The sequence below is a fragment of the Melospiza melodia genome, chromosome 6 (genome assembly GCF_035770615.1).
Source record: "Melospiza melodia melodia isolate bMelMel2 chromosome 6, bMelMel2.pri, whole genome shotgun sequence".
Lineage (NCBI taxonomy): Eukaryota > Metazoa > Chordata > Aves > Passeriformes > Passerellidae > Melospiza > Melospiza melodia.
In genome coordinates this window covers 51,175,358-51,196,638 of record NC_086199.1, presented here as the reverse complement: position 1 = coordinate 51,196,638, position 21,281 = coordinate 51,175,358, and the positions used below count along the sequence as shown (strand labels likewise).

At 41.8% G+C, this 21,281-nt stretch overlaps 1 protein-coding gene across 3 annotated transcripts in view; it reads right to left on the bottom strand.

Annotated features, from left to right (window-relative positions):
* Positions 1 to 1,071: 1,071 nt before the first annotated feature.
* The window catches only part of MICAL2 (microtubule associated monooxygenase, calponin and LIM domain containing 2), a 92,834-nt gene continuing 72,624 nt past the window's right edge, over positions 1,072 to 21,281 (bottom strand). For all 3 annotated transcript variants that reach the window (XM_063160608.1, XM_063160607.1, XM_063160609.1), the window contains 8 exons: positions 19,842 to 19,939; positions 16,913 to 18,206; positions 12,764 to 12,858; positions 10,796 to 10,888; positions 9,303 to 9,396; positions 5,489 to 5,588; positions 4,982 to 5,055; positions 1,072 to 4,242 (listed from right to left, as the gene is read on the bottom strand). In XM_063160608.1, the coding sequence (XP_063016678.1) occupies positions 4,058 to 4,242; positions 4,982 to 5,055; positions 5,489 to 5,588; positions 9,303 to 9,396; positions 10,796 to 10,888; positions 12,764 to 12,858; positions 16,913 to 18,206; positions 19,842 to 19,939 (2,033 nt within the window). In that variant the 3' untranslated portion in view covers positions 1,072 to 4,057. The remainder of the gene's footprint in view (positions 4,243 to 4,981; positions 5,056 to 5,488; positions 5,589 to 9,302; positions 9,397 to 10,795; positions 10,889 to 12,763; positions 12,859 to 16,912; positions 18,207 to 19,841; positions 19,940 to 21,281) is intronic.

Below are 21,281 nucleotides of genomic sequence, written 5' to 3'. Positions count from 1 at the left end.
AGTTTAAGTAAAATAATAGTTTGTCACAGGGTGAAAAATAGATTTTTGGGTTTTTTAGAATGGGGGCTTGGGGTCCCAAGATGGAGGAATTTGGGTGTACCCTGTCCTTCTTCTTTCTTCTTCTTGGCCTCCATCTTCCGGGTGATGCTGGCACTTTTGGATTGGTTTAGAGTAGAAGCTCACTGTCTAACATAGGTGATAGGTATTGGGAAGTTATGTAAATATTGTATATGTAGTTTTTAGTATAAAAAGATAACACTGCCCGAGGGTGTGTGCCTCTGTCCTGCTGAGCAGACCTCAGCAGGCCAGAGAAAGAATTTCATAGATAAAAAACAATAAACAACCTTGAGAATGAGAACTGAAGAGCTCTGACTCCTTCTTCGACCGCCGGGCTGGGAAAAGAGACTTTCTAACCCATCTCGGGTCACTGTGAGCAGCAGAGATTCTGAGAGCTGTCCATCTGTCCTGTGAGGAGGAGAGACCCATCCATCAGTCCAGAGTCACTGAGCAGGGCACAATCCTGCTGGCTTATCCTCTTCTCTCCTCTGGGCAGCACATGGTCTGGGTCAGTGAGACTCTCCCACTGCTGGAAAGCAACAAAACAAGATGACCTGATAGAGGGAAAGTTAGTGCCATTTGAAAATTGACAATTAATTGGCAATTATGATTTTGATCACCATTTTGTCAACACTTTTCCTTTGAGTCTTGAAGGAGCTGTTGTAATTTGTGTGTCAAGCCCAAGGAAAGCAGCTGGTGAATTCCTGTGTAAGCATGTGTGGAAGTTGTTGGTCTCCTGGGGTTTGTAATCTCTTCTGTTATAGATGCCCCCTAACCTCAGTGTCATTATTTCTGAACCACAAAAGGAATCTGTGCGTGGCAAGATGCTGTGATTTACTTACCAGTACATGAGTTCAGAAGATGATTTAATTTCTTTAGCCAAAGATCTGTCCTCATCTCACATTATTGTGCTGTAGGTGTCAGTAGAAAGAAATTTCTATGGAAATTATCTGGGGACTTCAAGAGTGAGCCAGAATTTTATTCTTTCAAATAGATAATTTCTCACAACCAGCCCATTTAGACACACTCAGTACATTCCAGCACATCACGTTATACCCCAAAATGACAGTGCTATACCCCAAAATGACAGTGCCATCAACTTGAAAATGAACAAATATATTATAAATTAGGGAGCCAAGTTACAGAGAAGATTGAGTAGCAAGAAAACTGATAACCAAACCAGTGTTTAAATACATTTCTAGTAGAAACCAGCCATAATAAATTGACCTGGCAACAGTGCACATAGCTTCTCCTTTTTTTAACCCCCTTCTCTACTCTCACTATACACAAAGACCTGCTTTAAACGACTTAGGAGTTTACGATTTTCTAAATCACTTGCACAGTTTATTTTTGGGTCTGATCTTGTGAGGTACTTAATATCAGGCAGGGCAGCAGTAGCCTGACAGGTTTTTCCACCCAAGAGCAGACAGTTTTGGGTGGAACACATGTAACCACCACAGGGCATCTAGAAAAGTGCTTCTTTAGCAGAGAATGTTTTTGATGTCCATAAAGTTCTGATGGCCCTCAGCTCCTGCAGACTCTGATACTCTCAAGAGTGCAAGTCTTTGAAGCTCAAGGGAAAGCACCCTTTGGAGTTTGGTTTTATAGCTGAACAGGTATCTATCTGCTGTAAACTGAAATCTCAAGGCATATTTGCAGCAGCAAGACTAATGTGAATGGGACTACTTAATTGTAAAAGTGAGGTGAGAAAACCAATCTTTGATATAACTGGAGATTTCTGCAGAATTCTCCTCCTTTGCAAAGCTCTAAGAATTTTGCTTTCAAACTTTTGAAAAATACCTTGAAATCATTATGATTTTCACAGAAAATGATGACATTTCTTAGACTGTCTTTTTCTACAGGACTGCATGAGGGAGGATTGGGGGCAGTGATAAAACCCAGAAATTTTCTCCACCAAACTGGAAATACCAGCAGATCTCAACAGAGAAAATGAAAATATTTATTGCTGCTCTGCCTCTCCTACTTTGTGTCAGTCTTAAGTAATAGTTAGTTTAAAGAATCAATCACTGCAATCCATCTCAGTAAAAATGTCATCTGAAGATCAGGTATGCTTAGCCTATGAATGAGAGGGGGAAAAAGTCTGGTGGTAAATTTTGGAAAACATTTAAGTATTTCTTCCATATCTTTTCACTGTGATGGAAGACAAATTGTATGTTAAAGCCCTGAATGCTGTGTTTTAAGGGTATCCCTTCAAGTTACAGTCACTGAGAACACTGTTTAAAATCTTAATTCATATTTAATTGCTAATTATGTACCAAACCTATACAGCTGTCTACTCTACAAGGCACAGTTTTGCTGTACACAGCTGTTAGAAATACACATTTTTCAATCAAAATCAGAGACAACATCCAAACTGTAAGATGCAATCAGACACTCTTACCCTCTCCAAACAGTCTAATAAATAGATATAAATAAATACTGCAGAGCAATAGTATAAAGCTTGCACCAACAGAGGTATATTATTTATCTGTGACCAATAGCAAAATCTTGCTTTTACCTTTAGAAAGGATATTTCAAATTTCTTGCAATAAAGAATGAAAAACAAAACCAAAACCAAACCAACCCTAAAGATAACTCAGAAATTATTGTGACAGGATCCAGTGTGTCTGTTACTTTACCAGTACCCACCAAGAGGTTTTTCAGTTTAAAGCTTTTTTAATAGGAATGCTTCTATCTTTGGCTGTACCACAGGCAGATGCTGCAAATTAGCACCATTCACAAAATAATGAGAACATCAAATCTTCTCAGAGCACGAGGTAAAATGATAGTCAAAAAACAGTCTTTCAGTTTCTTCTTGTTTTTTCCAGTTTGAAAATCTAGTGTATCACACATACAGCTGGGAATATTACCAATCTTAAATTGGCAGAATTATCTCAGATTTAAGAAGTTACTTAAATTAGGAGAATTTCTGCATGCCTTTTTGCCAATATCTACAAATGCGTGTACAAAAAAGATAGAAGATGGTCCCTTTAAGCAAAAAATATGCATATATTCTCAAGCAGCAGGATAAATGTAATTGAAATACACTCACAATATTTTCTTTCAAATGTTGATACTAAAAACTCAACATTTTTGCAGTTCTTTTATGGGATGGTTGTCGGGGAAGTCTTTAACTACTATACCATTTATTACACCCAACAATACAATTTGTGATGTGTTTTGTGAAGAAATTGTAAAGTATGCCCTAGTAAATTCTGCCCTATAGTCCAATTGGGACTGAATTACTATTTTTAAATTATCTTTTTGCTGATTTTAAAGACCTTAGTCTCTGATATACAGAAACTTTTTTGTGCATGTAACAGCTGTAAGGATAGTCACCCCTTTGATAATCCCTTACACTTTTACAAAATGCAGGCATTTAATAATGCTTTAACTTCTTGTTCAAAAATACACAGTGCAATAAAACTTATAAATACCTGAAAAATTAATTTCTGGTGTTGCATTTACAGTCATTTTAGCAAGTGCTCATATGTAGTTATTAGTCAAATGACTCTTCCTCCACCAGAAATAAAGACTAACCCTATTTTTATGAGATGCTTGTTTTCTGACTTTTCTATACTTGACCACGGCTTGGCTGTGCCAAAATATTAACAAAGCCACACAGAGATTCAGACAAACAGATGGAGAGTAAGGCTGTCTCAGAAATACTAAATGATGTCATCATGTTCCTCAGAAACTCTACTCTCAGCACTAAAATAAAATTCCAAGAGCATAATGGAGCTCTGATTTCCCTTTCACTGGCCCTGGTGCCTGTCAGACAGACACATTAAGTCCAAATCTGGATCCCAGTGATCCTTTGAGCTCACAGTGAAATGACTGTCTCTGGTCTAAGCAAAAGACCTGCTTTAAAGCTTTCGATAACAAAATGACGTGCTTCCCAAATAAGTTAATTTAAAATTTGAATTCCTTCATTTTCCAGAAGAGTGTATCTCCGTGAGAAGGAATACTGCTGAAAGGATGTTTATTTGCATGTGGCTGTTTAAATCCTGCTCAGCTGATAACCTGTAGATAAAATGAGGCTTTCAAAGTGCTGGTCTTCTGCTCTTTCTTTCACTCTCTGCTCTTCTAAGGCACATACGAGTCTGTCCCTTTCTTCAACCACTTTCATCATCTCGGTAAAAATTTCATCCTCCTCGTTCAGATCCATCTCATCTTTAAGGCTGTCTAAAAGGCCACAAAAAAGAGGTTAAGAACCAGATCACTGTTTGCATTTTAACTGTTGGTGCACAGCTTGAATTAACACTATCATCAACGACAAATGTAGTCAGTAGCAGTTAGTATGGTTAAAGTTACAGCTTAGGAAAATTTTCTCCTGGATTTGGGCCACTTGAATTTGATCATTAGGGTTCCTAGAGTCTATAGTAGATCTGGTACAAAATTTAGACTGGAAGGGATAGGAAAAGCACTACTTAATTATAGAAGCAATTAAGCTGTAGTTTAAATTTAGCTCACAAGGTAAAAATCCCTACATAAAATGTAGTACCTGTAAGGAAATGGAAAGCATTTTTCAGAAAATGTAGTGAAACCTGCCATCACTTGCAATCCACATGCCTAGAACAAATCAGGATATTTTGGGATACTCGGTGCTATGGAAGCACTCTTCTCCCTGCATTGCTCCTCCCCACACTCCTTTTCAAATCCCAAATGAAAGGACAAGCCCAGGCTGTAATCCCAAGTACTTCACAGCAGTCCCAAAACACTGTGGTGCCCAGCAATGCTGCATAAGAGCAGAAAATCTCTTCTCTTAGGTGACAGAAGAAGTCACTTTCCATTGGTGTCCATCATCAGCTGGCCTGGAGAGCTGCCTGAGGGAGCACAGGAGCCTCAGCCACCCTTTTTGGAGCAAGCAGAGTTGGCACAGTCTGTCCCTGTGGGCTGCAACACACTGTCCCCTCTGACTTACCATCAATGGCCATTTTCTCTCTCAGCTTTTGCTCCAGCCTGCTTTGGTGGTCCTCCAATTCTAGCTCTTGGGCTCTGGGTGCAGCAAAAAGTATGTTAAAGAAGCAGCTTTTTTCAATGAAGACATATATGTTAACATGATTTCAATTCTGGGATTCTGTGTTGTGTTTATCTGGTATTTTCTCTTGCCAAAGCTGAAAGGTCTGCCTGTGCCAACATCTCCAGAGCAGCTCCAGGAGAACCACTGCCACCTTTTACATTAGGTATGGGGTTAAACTCCCCCATGCACAGCAATGCTTAAGGCTTTGAACCACCTGTGCTTGGCTGGTGGCACCCACATTGTAATTCTGCATAGGGCTGAACACACACATGAAGGGCCTCCAGAGCTACTCTGGATTTTATTCCTCAGCTGTCTCAAATGCAGCACACAGGAAGGTGTTCAGGTGTGAGTTGTGAGTACATTTTTCCCTCTCCCCTCCCATCTTTAATACTTCTTGTTCTTACTTACATAATCAGGAGCTCAGACTCATAACGCATTAATTTATTCTTCTCCATGACCAGCTCAAACCATTCATGTAGCATCTGATTTTCATCCTTTGTGCCTGAATCTGTGGGAAATAGGAGACTTCAGTGTGCTTTCTTTCCAATGCTTTTGCCAACTAAGCTCTCCTGTGTAAGCCTACATGACTCCAAATGGAGATGGTTTTGGTGTGACTTACCCCAGTAATGGCTGAGTACAACAGGTATGACATTTTTGTCTATTTTTGGTTGACACTTGTGGCTTATTGCAGCTAAAGATGCATTGGATTTTAAAAAACTTTTGTCCTTAAGTTTTTCCTTTCAAATAATCACATATTGGGCACTATTTCTGTCCCTTAGCTCAGTGTCTCCTTTGAAACTGGGCTTCAGAGCTGAACTGTGTCTTGGTGGATATTCCAATAACACCATCTGCCTTCAGGATGTGCACACTGGCAGCTTAATCCCTGCTTCCAGTGGGCATCAGACACACCACTGCAAATTCTCTCCAAATTTCCCTTCACTTGTCAACTGGCCTCTAAATCTGCGTCTGCTTTCAATGACAAATCTGTGATAACTGGGTGGTTTTATAACACAGGGCATCACTGATGGACAGCCTTTCTCCCAAAGAGCTCACAGCTTGACTCTGCCTCGCTGTAGAAGAGGGTGGATCTCTCTCACTGGGTAAGGACCTTTACTCTCCTAAAATACCATCTGAACAAAACTCCTTGGCAATGAAGAACCCCTGGGTGTTTTCAAATGGCAAGTCAGAGCACATATGTATTTCTTTTCCTTGCTGTCCTTTTTAACATCCTCGTGACTTCACATTTCCCATTCATTTTTTCACAAAACAAAGCCACCCCATCTCCCTTTGATGCAGAGTTACAGCAACACTGATGGCACAGCCAGCACACCTCCCACATCTGTTCTGCCTGTTCCTGCCTGCTGCCACACTTTAGAAACTCTGTCTCTCTAATAAAAGACTGTGTATTGTAGCTTGATTGAGGTAAGCAAAGATACTGCAGTTTGCAAAAAAACACTCGTTTTCATAAAATCCACAAAAAGATGCAATAAAAGTAGCCCTTGTTTTGCCTCCTCCTCCATCCCACAGAATCCCCCTAAGTGTTCCCAGTGGCATTTTCCCCCTGAGCTTTTCATATGTTTGTTACTAGCAATTTAAATACTTATTTAAGTCTGATGGAGCGCTCAATGCCTTCCAAGGGCAGAACAAACCAAAGAAGCATTTTGGATGATATAGTTTGACAGATATTTTTAATAGGTTAGAGGAAAAAAAGTTTGTGAGTTTGTTTTGTGAGCCATGTTGGCTTTTCCCTACAGCATTGCTAAAGCAAACCTGTCCTGGTTTACAAAAGTCTCTTGACTGAGATCCATTTGAAAGTCAGCCATTCTTCTTATTACATCAGAGGCATTTCTATTTTCATCACTTTTGAGGGAATTGTATATAGGCTGTGGAGGAGTATTTACTGAACACTCCTCTCAAAACCTGAACCTTCTCAGGTTGATGCTTCACTGTCCCTTCTTACAGTCATCACACAGTAAAGGGATCTTGGCCAGTTTGCACCTTTTTAGGTACAGTTAAACCTCATATTCCTTATTTCTACAGTCTTGCAACTGATTTCTTTTGACTCTGTTGAAAATTCCGACACACGTCAGATATGTTTTTTGTGAAATCAAAAACTAGCTCCAACATGTGCAGATATTTATTCACCTTCCAAAGCATGGAGACATTTCCTAACGTTCTCTCAACATAGGTTTTCTTCTTTACCATCATTGTTTATGACTTGATTAGTCAACTGAACCCTTATGCTAATTTCAGTGGAAAACGTGTTTTGAGATTTTTATTTCTGTATTTTCTTGTAGGCAGAAGCTCTCCATAAGCCTTCACAAATGTCAGTGAAAAACAAAGCAATGGTACATCAGTGATTTATTATTTGGTATTTTGAACCAGAATAAAGGAAATAACGAACATGAAAAATTATTCATAGGACTGATATTATTTCTTCTCATTTTTGGGGGTGGTTTTTTTTGGGTTTGTGGTTTTTTCCCTAATGCATGAATTATTGTCACTACAATTACAAGATCATCAAAATCTCATTTTGCTCATCAGTCTTCATGGCAGTTGTTTCGCACCCACGCATGTTCTCTTCTAATTCAGTTGAGGAGCTAATGAATAACTCCCCCTAACAAAGAGGCCATTCATCCCAGGCTTGCAGAATTATTAGAGGAGAGTTGCGTAAATGTCACTGCAAACTGCTGTTTGCAGGCCTGCCTCTAAATTTGGTTATTCACAACCTTTGCAGCTCAATATTATTGCTGAACTGTGATCGTTTTCTAATTACCTTAATAATACCTATTAAATCACTTGAATTGCATAAGCGCAGACCTGCTTAAATACAACTTAACCTAATAAACACTGGTCATTCATTAAAAAGTAATGCTCATTATTTTTAGGAAGCTTGAACAGAATATTAAACTCAGCAGTTCCTGCATCATTACACATATGTTATTGTGAGCAACAAAGCACTCACATTTTGTCTGGGGAGCTCATGGCTTTTGCACCAGAAGAGTTATTGAGAGACAGTAACATCCTACCTTTCAGTATCTGCCCTATTTGTAACTGGCCACCTACACACAAACAATCAACAGGGAGAAAAAAACAGTACTTTCACCTTAATGAGGGCAATCCAATTACCAGGGATGGTAAGAGAATGAGAAGCATCGATCTCTTGGCAGGCAGCCTTCTTTAGGAAATGCGATTGTCAAAACAGCAACAACAAGAAGTGGCTCTAGGCCATTTATCCTGGCATTCTGTGCCTATCCCAAGAGCTAGAAGCTTCTCGTCCCTCTATATTTTTGAGATTTACAAAAAAGAACCACCTTCATAAAAATCAGAAGAAAAAAGCTAACTCTGTAATTCTCACAGCCTTTTTAGCAGACTTTCTCACAGGCAGTGAGTGGGGTGCTGTTTGATAAAGGGTTATGATTTCATTTAAGAAAAATAGATTATAAATTTTTAGATAAAATTTGGAATAGGCTGACACAGTCAATTCTAGGAAATTAGTTAATAAATATGAAAGGTTGGGTGAATGCTCTCTTGCTGAACTTAGTGTTCAGAATAGGGGTGAGAGCTGCTATGAAATGTGGTCAAAAGACCAGCATGGAGGGGTTGGACTGGATTACCTGGTTAAGACAACAACAAGATCAGGTGCCAAAACATATCTGTTGTGCAAGTGCCTGTCAGGAGAACACAAGGCTGCCATCCCCTGCCATCCTCTGGGGGAAGAGCTGTGCTGGTGGGGTCTGTGCCTGTAGCCTGCTGTTGCTATAGCATGGCCACTGGCTCTAATCATATTAATGGCATTTCACACTCCAGGAAAGTCATTAAAGACTCTGTTACTAGGCACGGGCTGCTGCTGGCTTGGTAACTGAGATATAGCTCCTGGAAACCTCACCGGTTCCCTCCACAAGATGAAATTTAGCTCAGGATGGGACTTAAAAAAAAAAGTGTGGGGGAGGTGGTGTTGGGGGAAATGTAAATTCACATTCAATAGCATTGTCATTAATTCAAAATCTATGATAACCAACAGAAAATTTAAAGCATTCAATGTAAAGGTGCTTGAGCTAACAGAGAGTTTGAGAAAAAGGTTTATCAATCATTTTTGTCGTGCCAGTTATTGTTCCTTTTCGGATTTTGCACCAAACTATTTCCATGACAACCATTAAAACCCTGTGTTTTGGAACAGGTTAAAAATCCCACCACTGAACAAGCAAACTGCTTTGTGTACCTGCTTCTCCTCTTAGTTCTCTCTCCAGTTCGACACCAAAAATCTCCAAAGTTCTTTGTCTTTCCTCCAGTTCTTCTAGCTGGCGCTGGATTGCCTGCAAAAATGTAATGATAGAAAAGCTACAGACACAGCTTCAAAATTCAGAGCCAAAAGATGGCCTCAGTTCTCAGAGAAACAGCTTGGAAAGGTCTTGGAGGAGTCGTGGCTCCTGCCAACTCATTGCGTGTCCCAGGCACCTAAGCAATTCAAATATGCCACCAGGTGCCTGTCACAACTTTATCTAAGTATCACAGGCACCAAAAGAACCTCAGCTTTTTCTGAGTTTTAGCTCTCCCATTGTAAAAAAAGAGATCACAACATTTCTGTGTCTCACAAGGTGCAAAAAGTCAATATTTTCACATTCAGAGACATATATTCTGAGATATTACATTAGTAAAGCTCATATAAATAGGGAAGGTTTACAGCTGGAAAGCTCTGCTTGCTATTTTATTGTCCATGGGAATTTTGTTTGGTTTGCTTTCATATTTCACCAGCTTTTGACCCAGAAAGAAAAGGATCTAATAGCTGTGACAATTCAGTGGCACTTCAGGAAGGATTTCTACATCCATTGTCCATTCCCTCTGAAATAAGACTTTTAGAGGTGTGGTGGGGATAAAAAGCATGAAACACCTTAAAAGGTTGAAATGTCAAAGAGAGATGCTCAGCAGTTCCCATTTCAGGCTGTGTTAGGGCATTCCAAGCCAAGCCCTCAGCAACAGCCTAACAAATACAAAAGATCATTCAAAAAGTTTGGACTTCATTGTTTCCACAAAGCATTGAAACAAGAGTAGTCACATATGCATCTAATGTCACCTGGAGATCATTTACAATTCTGAGATAAAAAACTAAAACACAGCTTCTCTTCCCATGTATTGAGCAGGATACATCTGAGATCAAATTGTGCAGAAGTGCATGTACAAATCTTAAACTGTAATTGGAAATAATCACACATCAGTAGAGTCCAGAGCTTTCCTAGCATTCTCTGAACAGCAGGGCCTGTATAAAATGAAGTGGCTCTCTGTCATTAAGGGGAAAAATGATTCACTTTCGTTGTTGTAGCAGGGAGAGAACAAAAGCCATCACTGCATTTTTGTATCCTCCTGTCATGCACAGAGGTAATGGCTCAGTTTCGTACATTGTGCAGGGCTGATGTTACTTCCCCTTTCTATCTCTCTCCCTCTTCAGTTCCCTTCTCTTATTTCCAGCCACTATTCCCTCTTGTTCTTCGTGCACATCTACAAAATCATGATGCCAGTTATGATGATCTCCAGGGACTGACATGGGTTTGTCAGGGCCCTGGCACAGGCCTCTTCCTGCTGCTGCTGGGGCATTTCAGCACAGAGAGCAGAGAGCCATGCTGAGGAGTGAGGGGAGCTGCAGAGCCCCTTTGGGTCCCCCCATCCTCACCAGTCACTCCTGGGGACAAAGGGGACATCTGTGAGCTGCATTTTCACCTGTGCTTTGTGAAGCCTCTTCAGCTCCTCTTGTTTAATCAACTGCTTTGTCTCCTTCTCCAGCTTCCTTCTCTTTCTGAGAGCCTTTTTTGCCTGTAAGAGACACAGAGGGAAAGAAAAAGGCAATCAAAGCACGAGTCTGCCATTGCAGCTTTCCTCAAAGCTCCCCCAAAACCACAGAGCCCCTGAGGGTGGGACTGACCCTGGGGACAGTCTGAGCCCATCCCCTGCCCAGAGCAGGCTCAGCTACTGCAGGCAGAAGGGAAACAGCCATGTAGGAGCATTTACAGACATTTGCTATGCTGCCTTTAAAGCTTTACAAGCTCCCAAGGCAGCCCTCAGCGGGTGTCAATAAAACATTTCCAAATCACAAAGCTGGCTGTATACAACATCCCACTATACACGGCCATGCAGAGGCTGGGGAAAGGACCAGTTTAGGGAAATGCAACCTATTTCCATTGCTGGAGCTCTAAAGTGGTGAATTCACATCATGGGACACTACTTGAAGCCCTGTGAAACCTTCCCTAATGCCATTGTTGTGCTGCATTACAGAGACTTTTGCTTTTCCCCAGGGCACTTGTTGCTGCTGTTGGGAGATCAGGACAGCACAGGGAATCACCTGCCAGGGAAATCACCTGCCAGGGAAATCACTTGCCATTTCTCCATCTTGCCTTTGACCCAAGCTGTCCTGAAGTGCTTCAAGGCTGTGGTGTTCCCATTTTGGAGGAGGCAGGATACATGAGCACCACAGATGGGACAAAATTAAAAATTAACCAGCCACGAAGTCACTAAAATTATTCTCACCAAGTTTTGCCAGATACAAACGGTGGAACTGGCAAAATAGCAGCCAGAAGTGGCATGAAAAGGGATGGTGGGAGACAGCTGAAAGAAGCACACCGAGTGGGGAATGTGCATCCAAACTGAGCCACTGATAATGCCCATGTGCAACAGCTGCTCCTTCTTCCCCTTTCTGGCAGCTTTCCTGGAGCTCTGCCTTCTCCCTGCCCTGGTCCTGCCCTGCCTGAACTGCTGGGGTCACTCCTATCCAGCTTGCTCCCATGTCTCCCTTCTTTTCTCTATTTTATTTAAACCTGCTTTAATTCTCCATGACATTATTGTACTGCAGATTGCCTTTCCTGTAACAGGCAAGATGAATGAAGAATTCCTGCCATCCCAGTACACCCTGACACAGAGCCACTGGGGACAAGTGCTGCCACACATTGCTCTGCTTTGGCTCCACTTTTTCCATTCAAAGTCCCACTTGGAACAGATATTTTTCAGTCTTTTTCAGTACTTTGCTTTCCTTCCTCTTCCCCCCACCCCCAAAGGCAGCAAATCAAAAGGCCCCCTCATACTATAAATCACATTTACTGATATCCTACACAGGAAAGAGATATAACACCTTTCTGGTGAGCCATCCAGACAACAGAAGCTGTGTTTCCTCACCTCAGAGCTGGGTTGGAGGGTTCAGGGGGCTGTAGCCCCCAGCTCCTGCTGTCAGCACTTTTGGGGTACAGGGCCTGGGGGGGGGGATTTATCCTAATTAGCACAAGTGGGTGAGCCACAAACAGAGTGTTTTCCAGGCAACCTGCCTGCAGCTCTTCTCCAATGAATCTGCATTCCCCCAAAGGAAATCTGCATCTGTTTGGTTTGTTTTTTCAATAGCTTGCTTGTTGGGCTACTTATTTAAGGCCACTTAAGGATCAGCTTCAAAGCAGCTTCAGTGAAACATTTCTGTTTGTCAGATGAAGACCTCCTCTGTCAGTGCTGGTATAACCAGGGGAAATTGACGGTCCAAAGAGGCAAAAGAATTGATGATGTTCATCAGTCTTAATGTAATGACATGTAACCTCCAATGTTCCAATCCCCACTTTGAGGAACTGCTGCATGTTTTAGACCAAAATCATATGACGAATTTTCAATACAGCCCAACTAGGGAAATACCTTTCTGTTTCCAACTCAAATTACCTTCTGTGTTAATGAAGGCTTGGATTCAAACTCCTCATCAGAGGATGAAGTAGAATAGTCAGTAGCTTGTTTTCTGACAGGTATGTGTTTATATCCTAAAACACAATAATAAAACGATCAGTGAAGCAAAAAATACTGTTCTTTAACTTAAACAGACACTTTGCACCTGCCCTGAGTTCTAATCAGCAGCACCTAGAGCAATTTGGACATTCAACTGACAACACTAATTAAAAGTTTTATCCCTGTCAAAAACTCTCTGGCCATATATTTTATTTTTTTCTAGGTACTCCAAACAAATAAATTAATTCCTTGAGCACCCTGCATGTAGCACGCTGTTCTGAATGCACTCAACATTCATTAAAATGTATATCTGAAGTTAGCCATATTACCCAAATGATTGTATAAGGCTCACTATACAGTGTAATTGAATGCACAAAGTCTCAGCCAGCTCTTAAACAAATTACCCTTATGTGGCTTGTAGCATCTGGCACCCATTTTTACTACATGACATCTGCTCAGTGTAAAATAGTTGGCGTCAGAATGTCTGGTCATATAAAAAAATCACAAATGTAATCAGAAGCAAATGGACTAAGAGAACAGGGCTTTATCACACAGCCTCATGCAACATAAATATTTCATTAATTATGTCTAAACAAATGTCACTTATTTTTCTGCTTTAGGAATATTATCACATCATTGGGCTGTTGATTAAAATGCCATAAGAAGTCAGGAAAATCTGTACATCACAACAATACACTCCATAAGGAAAACTCAAAGTTTGCCTTTGGAAGAAACATGCTTTCAGAATTATAAATTAAATTACATTTAATTGCAGCAATTTTATCTTGCCTGTTTTTCCAGCATCTTGTTTCAACTGGGTGTAAATATTTGAATTTCTTCTTAATTTGTCTAATGCGTAGCTTCATTCTCTTTAATTCAGAAAATAAAACCTCTTTTGGAACATCTGTCTCTATGCTTCAACCTGCTGCAGGGTTAATGATTAACAGCTGGCCATCTTGGAAATGTACATAATTTAAAGCTAACACTGTTAGTTTTTCTTTGTATCTACAAGGCAACAGTTGGCTTTCTAGGTGTGTTCAGATTGAAATCTCCTCCCCTTCACCCAGTGTAGATATTTCTTCTTTGCCTTGCTCTGGGTCTCAGGGCTGAATTAGGACTTTTGCCTCCAGCCCTTATTTAAACTCAGAATCCATGAAACGTGTTCATCCCATTGTCCTCCCCTTTGGGTGATATCAATAATTTAGGAAGCATTACAAGGTCTGGAGGAGAAGCAGCCTGCTCCATACAATGAGACAAACAAGCAACAAAAATCCCCAAACCAAAACCCAAAAAACCCCCTCCAACCAAACAGGGTGAGATAGGCAGAACTTAGCCAACAGCTGTGAGAATTTGGACAAAACAAACATAACAATGTTCAAACTTAGGGACTTTACTGAGTCATTAAGATCTGACATTTAGAACTGCAGTACTAAAGTTAGATGATAACAATTTGCCTCCAAATATGACAAGCCTAAAGCTTGAGCTGCTGCAGAGCTGATATCAAAAATGTAGGTTCTTTTCCAAATATTAACTCAAGTCCTCTAGACTTGGGCTTTCACTTTCCAGGCATCGCATTCCTTCAGACTGGGAGTTATTTATTGCATATTTCTTATTTCCTGAGTACTCTAGCATCTCCCTCATTTCCAAATTAGCATATGTCATGCTAGAGCTTTCCCTCCCCATGGAACAAGCCCTCAGATGGAAGTGCAATGCTTTTGAGAACCTCTCCCTTAACATGAACACCCAAGGTACTCATGTTCCCAGGTAGCCTGAGGTCCCCTGGAAAGCAAGGGAGCTGTGATGTGAAGAGCTCCTGAGGTGATGCCCTGAGTTAGATGTGGGAGCATTTCTGATTGTCCTGCAGATTCCCAGGGAAACCCAGCCCTGGTGTCCATCTGCCTGTCACAGCTCACTGCCCTTTCCTCCCTGGGCTGCTTTTGTGCCATGCAGCCTGAACACACAGAATGTCTTGGAGCAGGAATTGTTCTGATGACATGATGCTGTATTCATCTCTTGGCTTCCTCCACAACTGTCCAAGACTGCATATTTTTGTAAAGTCATGGGATTAATCCTGACCACTGTAAGAACTTCAGTGTTTTACAAGAGAGAGAGATAAAGTTACACACATCTCCTGGGGCACTGGTGTCCAAAATGAGATGGAAGCTGGTAGGAAATGGAAGGAATGGCCAGTGGGAATCCAGAAGAATGAGCAGCAGAAAGAGAGGACTTGGCTTGGTTTCATATCTCTGCTTCTCCACAGATTTCTCATGTGGTCTTATGCTGGTAATGAATTTTCTAGTGCCTCAGCTCCCCTTCTAAAATACAAAATCAGTGCAAAAGCAGTGTCCTCACTGAGCAGACACTGCAAACACACAGAGCTTCTGGGGCACAACAATGCAGTAATGGGAACCTGAAACATTTGCAAGCAATCCCTTCCCAGTCTGAGTGAGCACAAAACCAGCAAAGAGAGCTCACAGCACGTTAAATTTCCTCATCAGCTGAATTTGCTATCCTGCCTCAAGTATCAGTAATTAACATGGCACTTTGGCATTTTTTTGAATTTCAAAAGGTCAAGTAGGCTCAGGAGAGAACAGTTAGCCATCTGATTGAACAATTGTATTGATCAGTTTTTTGGGGGCAGTTTTACTGCAGGTTGGAACACAAAGGAAGCATCAGAGGACAAAAGCCTTAAAGATATTTGTGTAGTAAATCAAAAATCTGAAATAGGTGCTGGAAGTACTTTTATCCCTTAAAGAAATTTTCTGAAATTTGTAGTAAATTTCAAGAGAGGAAAATAATAACAAGAAGTGTGTGCCTAAACCTTGTCATCACTTCATGGCTAAAGTTTGCCAAGCCTGGGCCTCTGACAAGGGCCTGTATGAGACAGAAATGCCATTTCTGAGAGTCAAACAGGACTCAGCTCTTTACTAGTTTTACTATTTACAGATTAACTCAAATATGAATGTTTTAAAAACTTCAGAGAGCTACAATGTTGAAACATTGAAGATAACAGATCACTGGGCAAATTACTAGATTAGAGCTTCATTTTTTCTTTTTTTTCTAAACAGATTTTGTATTGCCTATATTCAATAATTGTAATAATTTAATAATTTCTCTTCTGGCTTGGACAGCAGAGGAATCCAACACATTACACCAGCATGTTATTTCAAAATATTTTCAGCATAAATCAAGTAAAGCATTATTCAAACTTGCAAGAACTTTTCCCATTTCAGTATGAGCACAACATACCAATTACTGCAAAAATATTTCACACCTGAATCTGTGTGCTGCACTTAATTCTTTCTGAGCCTCTGCTCACATCACTCAGACTGCTCTTGGTCTGGCATCAATATTTCTTGGACTTGTCTGCAGTTTTAATACTAACCTTTCTCTAGCAAGCAAACAAGAAAATTGATGCCTTTTAATCACTGCCAAGATAGACTCACAAATAGGTCAGAGGAGGTCAATAAGGTGCTCTCTCCTCTCAGATTGAACAACAAGGGGATATTAATGACACTGCAAAGCTCCCAAAAGTATGTCCACAGTGGTCACTGACAGCAGAGCTGAGGAGACACGTGCTGAGGAAGCACAAACACAGAGCAAAGCTTCTTGCTGCTGCAACCATATTGCTTCAGTCGCTGGTTCCTCATGCAGGGAAAACAAATGTACTCTGCACTGCAAAAACTGGAGCTTTTGGTGCTTGTCCTTCTGCTTGCCTGCTCTCGTCCCCCTTCCACAGCCTGGTGTCACTGCAGAAGCTGCTGTGCCCAGCGTGCCACTCTGCCTTGCCACCCCTGACCCAAACATGTCCCAGCAGCAGGGAGCAGCAAACCAAACTCTGGTCCAGCAAGATGCTTCTGCTTGCAAGCCCACTCCACTCCTTTAAATCTGTAGTAACTCCTAAACTTTAGCCACAAAATTGTAGGAAATACCTAGAAATTAAACATAGCACACCACAGGTGTGTGCCTGCATGGGCATGCACAGGTCTTTCAAAGGTTAAGTGCTATTACACAATAAAAATAATAGTGATGATGATGATGATAACAGTAATAATAATAATAATAAAGTAATTCCTCTGGTGTCCTCACCTGTGAAAGGATAGCACAACCTCTCTGGAGAATGGTCCTTAAGGATAGGCAGAGATGACACCAAGGAATTCTGTTCCCTCTCATGAGCTTTGCTTCTCAGTCTGTTGAAGAGTGACCCTTTCTGTGCACAGTCACCCAGACTGTCCTTGGGCTCTGCAGAAGAAAGGGGAGTGGACTTTTCCTTACAGACACATATTTCACCCATGGGAGTCCCCAGAGGACTGTCCTCAAAGGTGAACTTTTCTAGGAGTCCTGGGACCTCCTCCATCCTAGTGCAAGCTGGTTTCTGAGGTATATGTGCTGTCTTGGAGGGCCTGTGGGGTGTGAAGGATACCTCCTCCCTGGAGTCCCTTACAGATATCCCTTCTGAACCCACAGAAGAACGAGACTGATTTGAGTAAGAGCTCCCATCTCCTACGTATTTTCCTGCCCACTCCCTTATTTTAGGATGCTGTGACTGAGTGTTGTTGTTGTTCCTGTTCCTTTGGCTCAGGGAATACCCAGGAGCACTGGGGAAGCTGAAGAAGGCTTGTTCTGAGGAGGCTTTGACTTTGGTGTCCAAGTCCTGCTTTAATCCTTCTGGAGCTGAGGTCAGAGGCTCCCAAATGGACCTTCTGATGGCATTGGCTATGAGCCTCAGTGGGGACTTTGGCTGGGTGGCTGCATGCTCCCTGGACACCACATCTGGAGCCCTCAGAGCACCCTTGGTGTGCACTGATGAAGCTGGTGGAGAACCATCTGCAAATAGGGGCAGTTGTCCAGGGCAGCCAGGGCGTTTGAACACTTCTTTTGTCCAGGCAGCATCCCTTGTGTCCAGAGCCATGGGGGCTCTGTTCTTTGCCCAGCCTGCACTGCTCCCTCCTGGCTCTGTCCTGTCTAAGCCACACAAGGGCTGCTGCTGCCTCTGTTTTGCCTCCTTAAATTCTTGCTCAAACTCCTCTTCTGGGTGCCTGGTGGCTTTGCCATCTTTCTCTTTCAAGTCCAGAGATGACCGTGTGTTTGTCTCCCTGTTAAGGTGCTCTGGTTCAAAGGTGTATTTCCATGTTTTTTCCTTCCAGTCCCAGGCTGAGCTGTCACTGTCTGTGTCTTCAGGCTCAGGAAAATCAGCAGCCAGTGTCTGATTCCCAGCAGGGCTCTGTGGAGAGCCCGTGGTGCTGCTCTGAAAGGGACAGTGGGGAACATAGCAATGGGTGTCTTCAGGCATCCCCCTGGCTTTTTCTTTTCTTTGAAACACCGGGCTGCAGGGTTTGAAATGTCCTCTTGAAATTTCTGGTGATTTCTTGTAAGAAGCCAACTGTGAAGTACATTAAAAAAAATTATTTTAGGGATATAAAAACACTGCTTTGTGTAGCTTCTATTTCATAAAATATTTTATTCCACTTTAATCTCAGCATAATAGTAATGAACATAATGTTTAATTTATACACAAATACACGTGTAGATGATAATGTGAGAAAAGCTTTTCTCCCTAAAGGGCTAATATTTCTCTAGGAGTAGCAATCTAATAATAGTGGAAATTTTAATAGTCTAAAAATAATGTTATTCATCTTTATGAATTGCCTTTAATATTTTCTTTAGAAAGAAACAATCCTATCTCCAGGAAAGCAGACAAGAGCAGATCTGCTCTATTCTCCTGTGCATTCCAGTTGCATCACCTTAGAGTTTTGAGCAAGCAAAAGAGACCATTATCCATCCTCTTCAAATTTCTAATAAACACTACATGTTTATGTAGTGCAGGTAGGAATGGAAAAAGTGACCCAGGAAAGATTATAAAATGTAAAATGGTAGTTTTATACAATTAAATTAGTTCCCTCTCGTGGTTATTTTTCCTTTGGTAAAGGCTTAAATTCATTACTCCAGCCACCAAAATCTTCTGCTAAAGATAGTAACAGGGATAAATACCCACTTTATGTAGCCAGCAGAACAAAACTAGAGTTCTTCCTTCCTTCTTAAAAGGGAGGCATTTTATCATCAGTGCTATGTGATAATGGATGCTGTGAAGATTGAATTCCTGCTTCCACTTCTGTGCCAGATACCCAAATTCACATGGGTGAAGCCATTAATCTGTCTGACTTTTCACTTCCCAGAAGCAGCAGAAGCAAGGCAATAATGATTGCACTTTGTTTGATGACTAAAGTTGTTACTGGCCAGGATTTTGGATTAAAAAAAAAAACCACAAAATGTAAGAAACAATAAACAAATAAACACCCTGTTAATCCTTGCTTTCCAGAGTAAGGAAAAGGGCTGTGAGCAGTGCTGGTAGGGCAGGAGCTGAATGGGGTCAGGCAGTGCTGTGCAGCTCTGCTCCCCTGGGACCTTCCCTTCCTGGCCCCATTGTCCTGCACCGGATCTCAGCCACCACCATGGACGTGGAAGAGTTCATTTTTTTCCCAACACAGGTCCAGAGGTCAAGTAATTTAAGTCATGTTTAACCCAAAGGTGGGACAAGTGTCCAGGGCATGGAGGATGTGGGCTGGTCCCTGCTCCACCTGGATCCAGGGACTCTTTGCTCAGGATGGGCAGTCAGGACTCCTGCACTGCTGCACTCATGGCAGGCCCACCCTTCCTCATTCTTATAAAAACTAAAAATAAAAAGCCTTCAGAAAACACCATGGAAATCTGAGGTCCTGAAGGACCCAGAAGATGCTCCCGAGCAGTGGGAGTTGTGAAGTCCTTTTCCAGCCTAAACTACTCTGTGATTTTATGACTGATGCAACAGATTAGTGGCTAACTCCTTGTGTGACTGAGGCCTGAGTCTCACAGACACTTGATTTGGGAATGAGCACATCACATCCAAGTCTCTTCCCTCTGTACAGCACAAGTCTGGCTCCACCCTCAGTGGTCACTGTGAGGACCAAAGCTCTTTAAAGGAGCAGGGACAGCTTGCTGAGAGTCCCGGCCATCCTGCTGTGCACAATTCCCTTTGTACCTGAGTCTGGGAGTGCTTCTCTGCAGCACCATGCTGGCAGCTCCCTGAGCTCTCCTTCCCTTGTGGCCCAGGTTTCTTGCTTGACAGCAGAGGAAAGCCTGCAAAATACACAACTTTTACCTTCCCATTGGTATTGACTTTGTCTATAAATATCTAAAATGAAGTCTGCAATTGAAGAAGAAGAGCAGAAGATTAAACAGCCTCCTGAGTAGAGTTAAACCTGAAGAACTGACCTGCAGCATTGAAGTTTATGGCCTCACTCACATATGTGTGTGCCTGCTGTGCCAAACACATGTTGATATTTTCAGTTCAGGACCTGAACTGCTTCCACTTCAGGGCTGGATGTAGTGAAGCACCTTTGGAGTTCCAGGAAACTTCTGGAAAGCCAGTCCTCTTTAGAGGGCCTTCAGGCCTCAGAAGCAGAGGCAGTCAAAGCAACCTGTGACTTTTGAACTTTGGGTAATTCCAAGAAATGAAGGAAATGGATGACTCCTGAGAGGGCTGTCCATCAGAATGGGGACAAAATAGGAGATGTATCCACGTGCAGGCAGCAGGGACAGAAAAAAAGTCCCCCAAGTCAGGACAACAGGCAACAAGATCTGCTGGGATCAGGCAGGGTAATTAATTACTAAAGGAGGCAACACCCACCTGAAGGGAGGCAGGAGAACTTTCCCTACTTGTGCCTATGGGAATTTTACATAACAAATAATCTTTGGACAAACAAAAGTATCCCTGATCCAAGATATTATCATGTCCAGCTATAACATGACAAGTATATTCACAGCTCAGTCATTAACTCCCAAACCCAAGCATTAGTCTATGGGGAGAATTCCTGCCCACTCCAGCTCTCATGGGCACACATGAGAACATTGCTCCACACAAAGCCACAGCCCCCACCTGTCACAGGGAAAACAGTTTTGTTCCCACCAAGATGCTGAAAAGCTTTTGAAAGCTTTGCTTTCAAAATAGGATTTAAAATAAAAAAAAAAAAAAAAAAAAAGTTCCCTAGGGCACTGTCATGATCTTCTTGGCCCCAAATCCCAAGATAAATTAGGAGCATGGCGTTCCCTGTGGCCGTGCATGGGGATTAAAGGTTTTGAAAGGTAATATCCTGCTCTGAGCCTTTCAGCCAATATAGCCATGACACTGATTTCCTCTCCTTGGCTGCCTACCCTGTGCTGTTTATGAAACATATGTGTTTGGGGAAATATGCCTGAAAAGGAGACTGAGGTTTTTTTCATGTGACTGATGATCACATGAATTCCTTTAATCAAATTGGATTAAATATAGAAACTATGACTTACAGTCTTCCTCCAGAGAGTAAAAAAAGCTTTTATTCTGCTCCCAGTGTATGCTGACTGTGCTTTACACCTCATTCTAACAGCATACTTGAGCTGCAGGCAGACTCATGCAGCACATTGCTTCCCTCTCAAAGGCTTT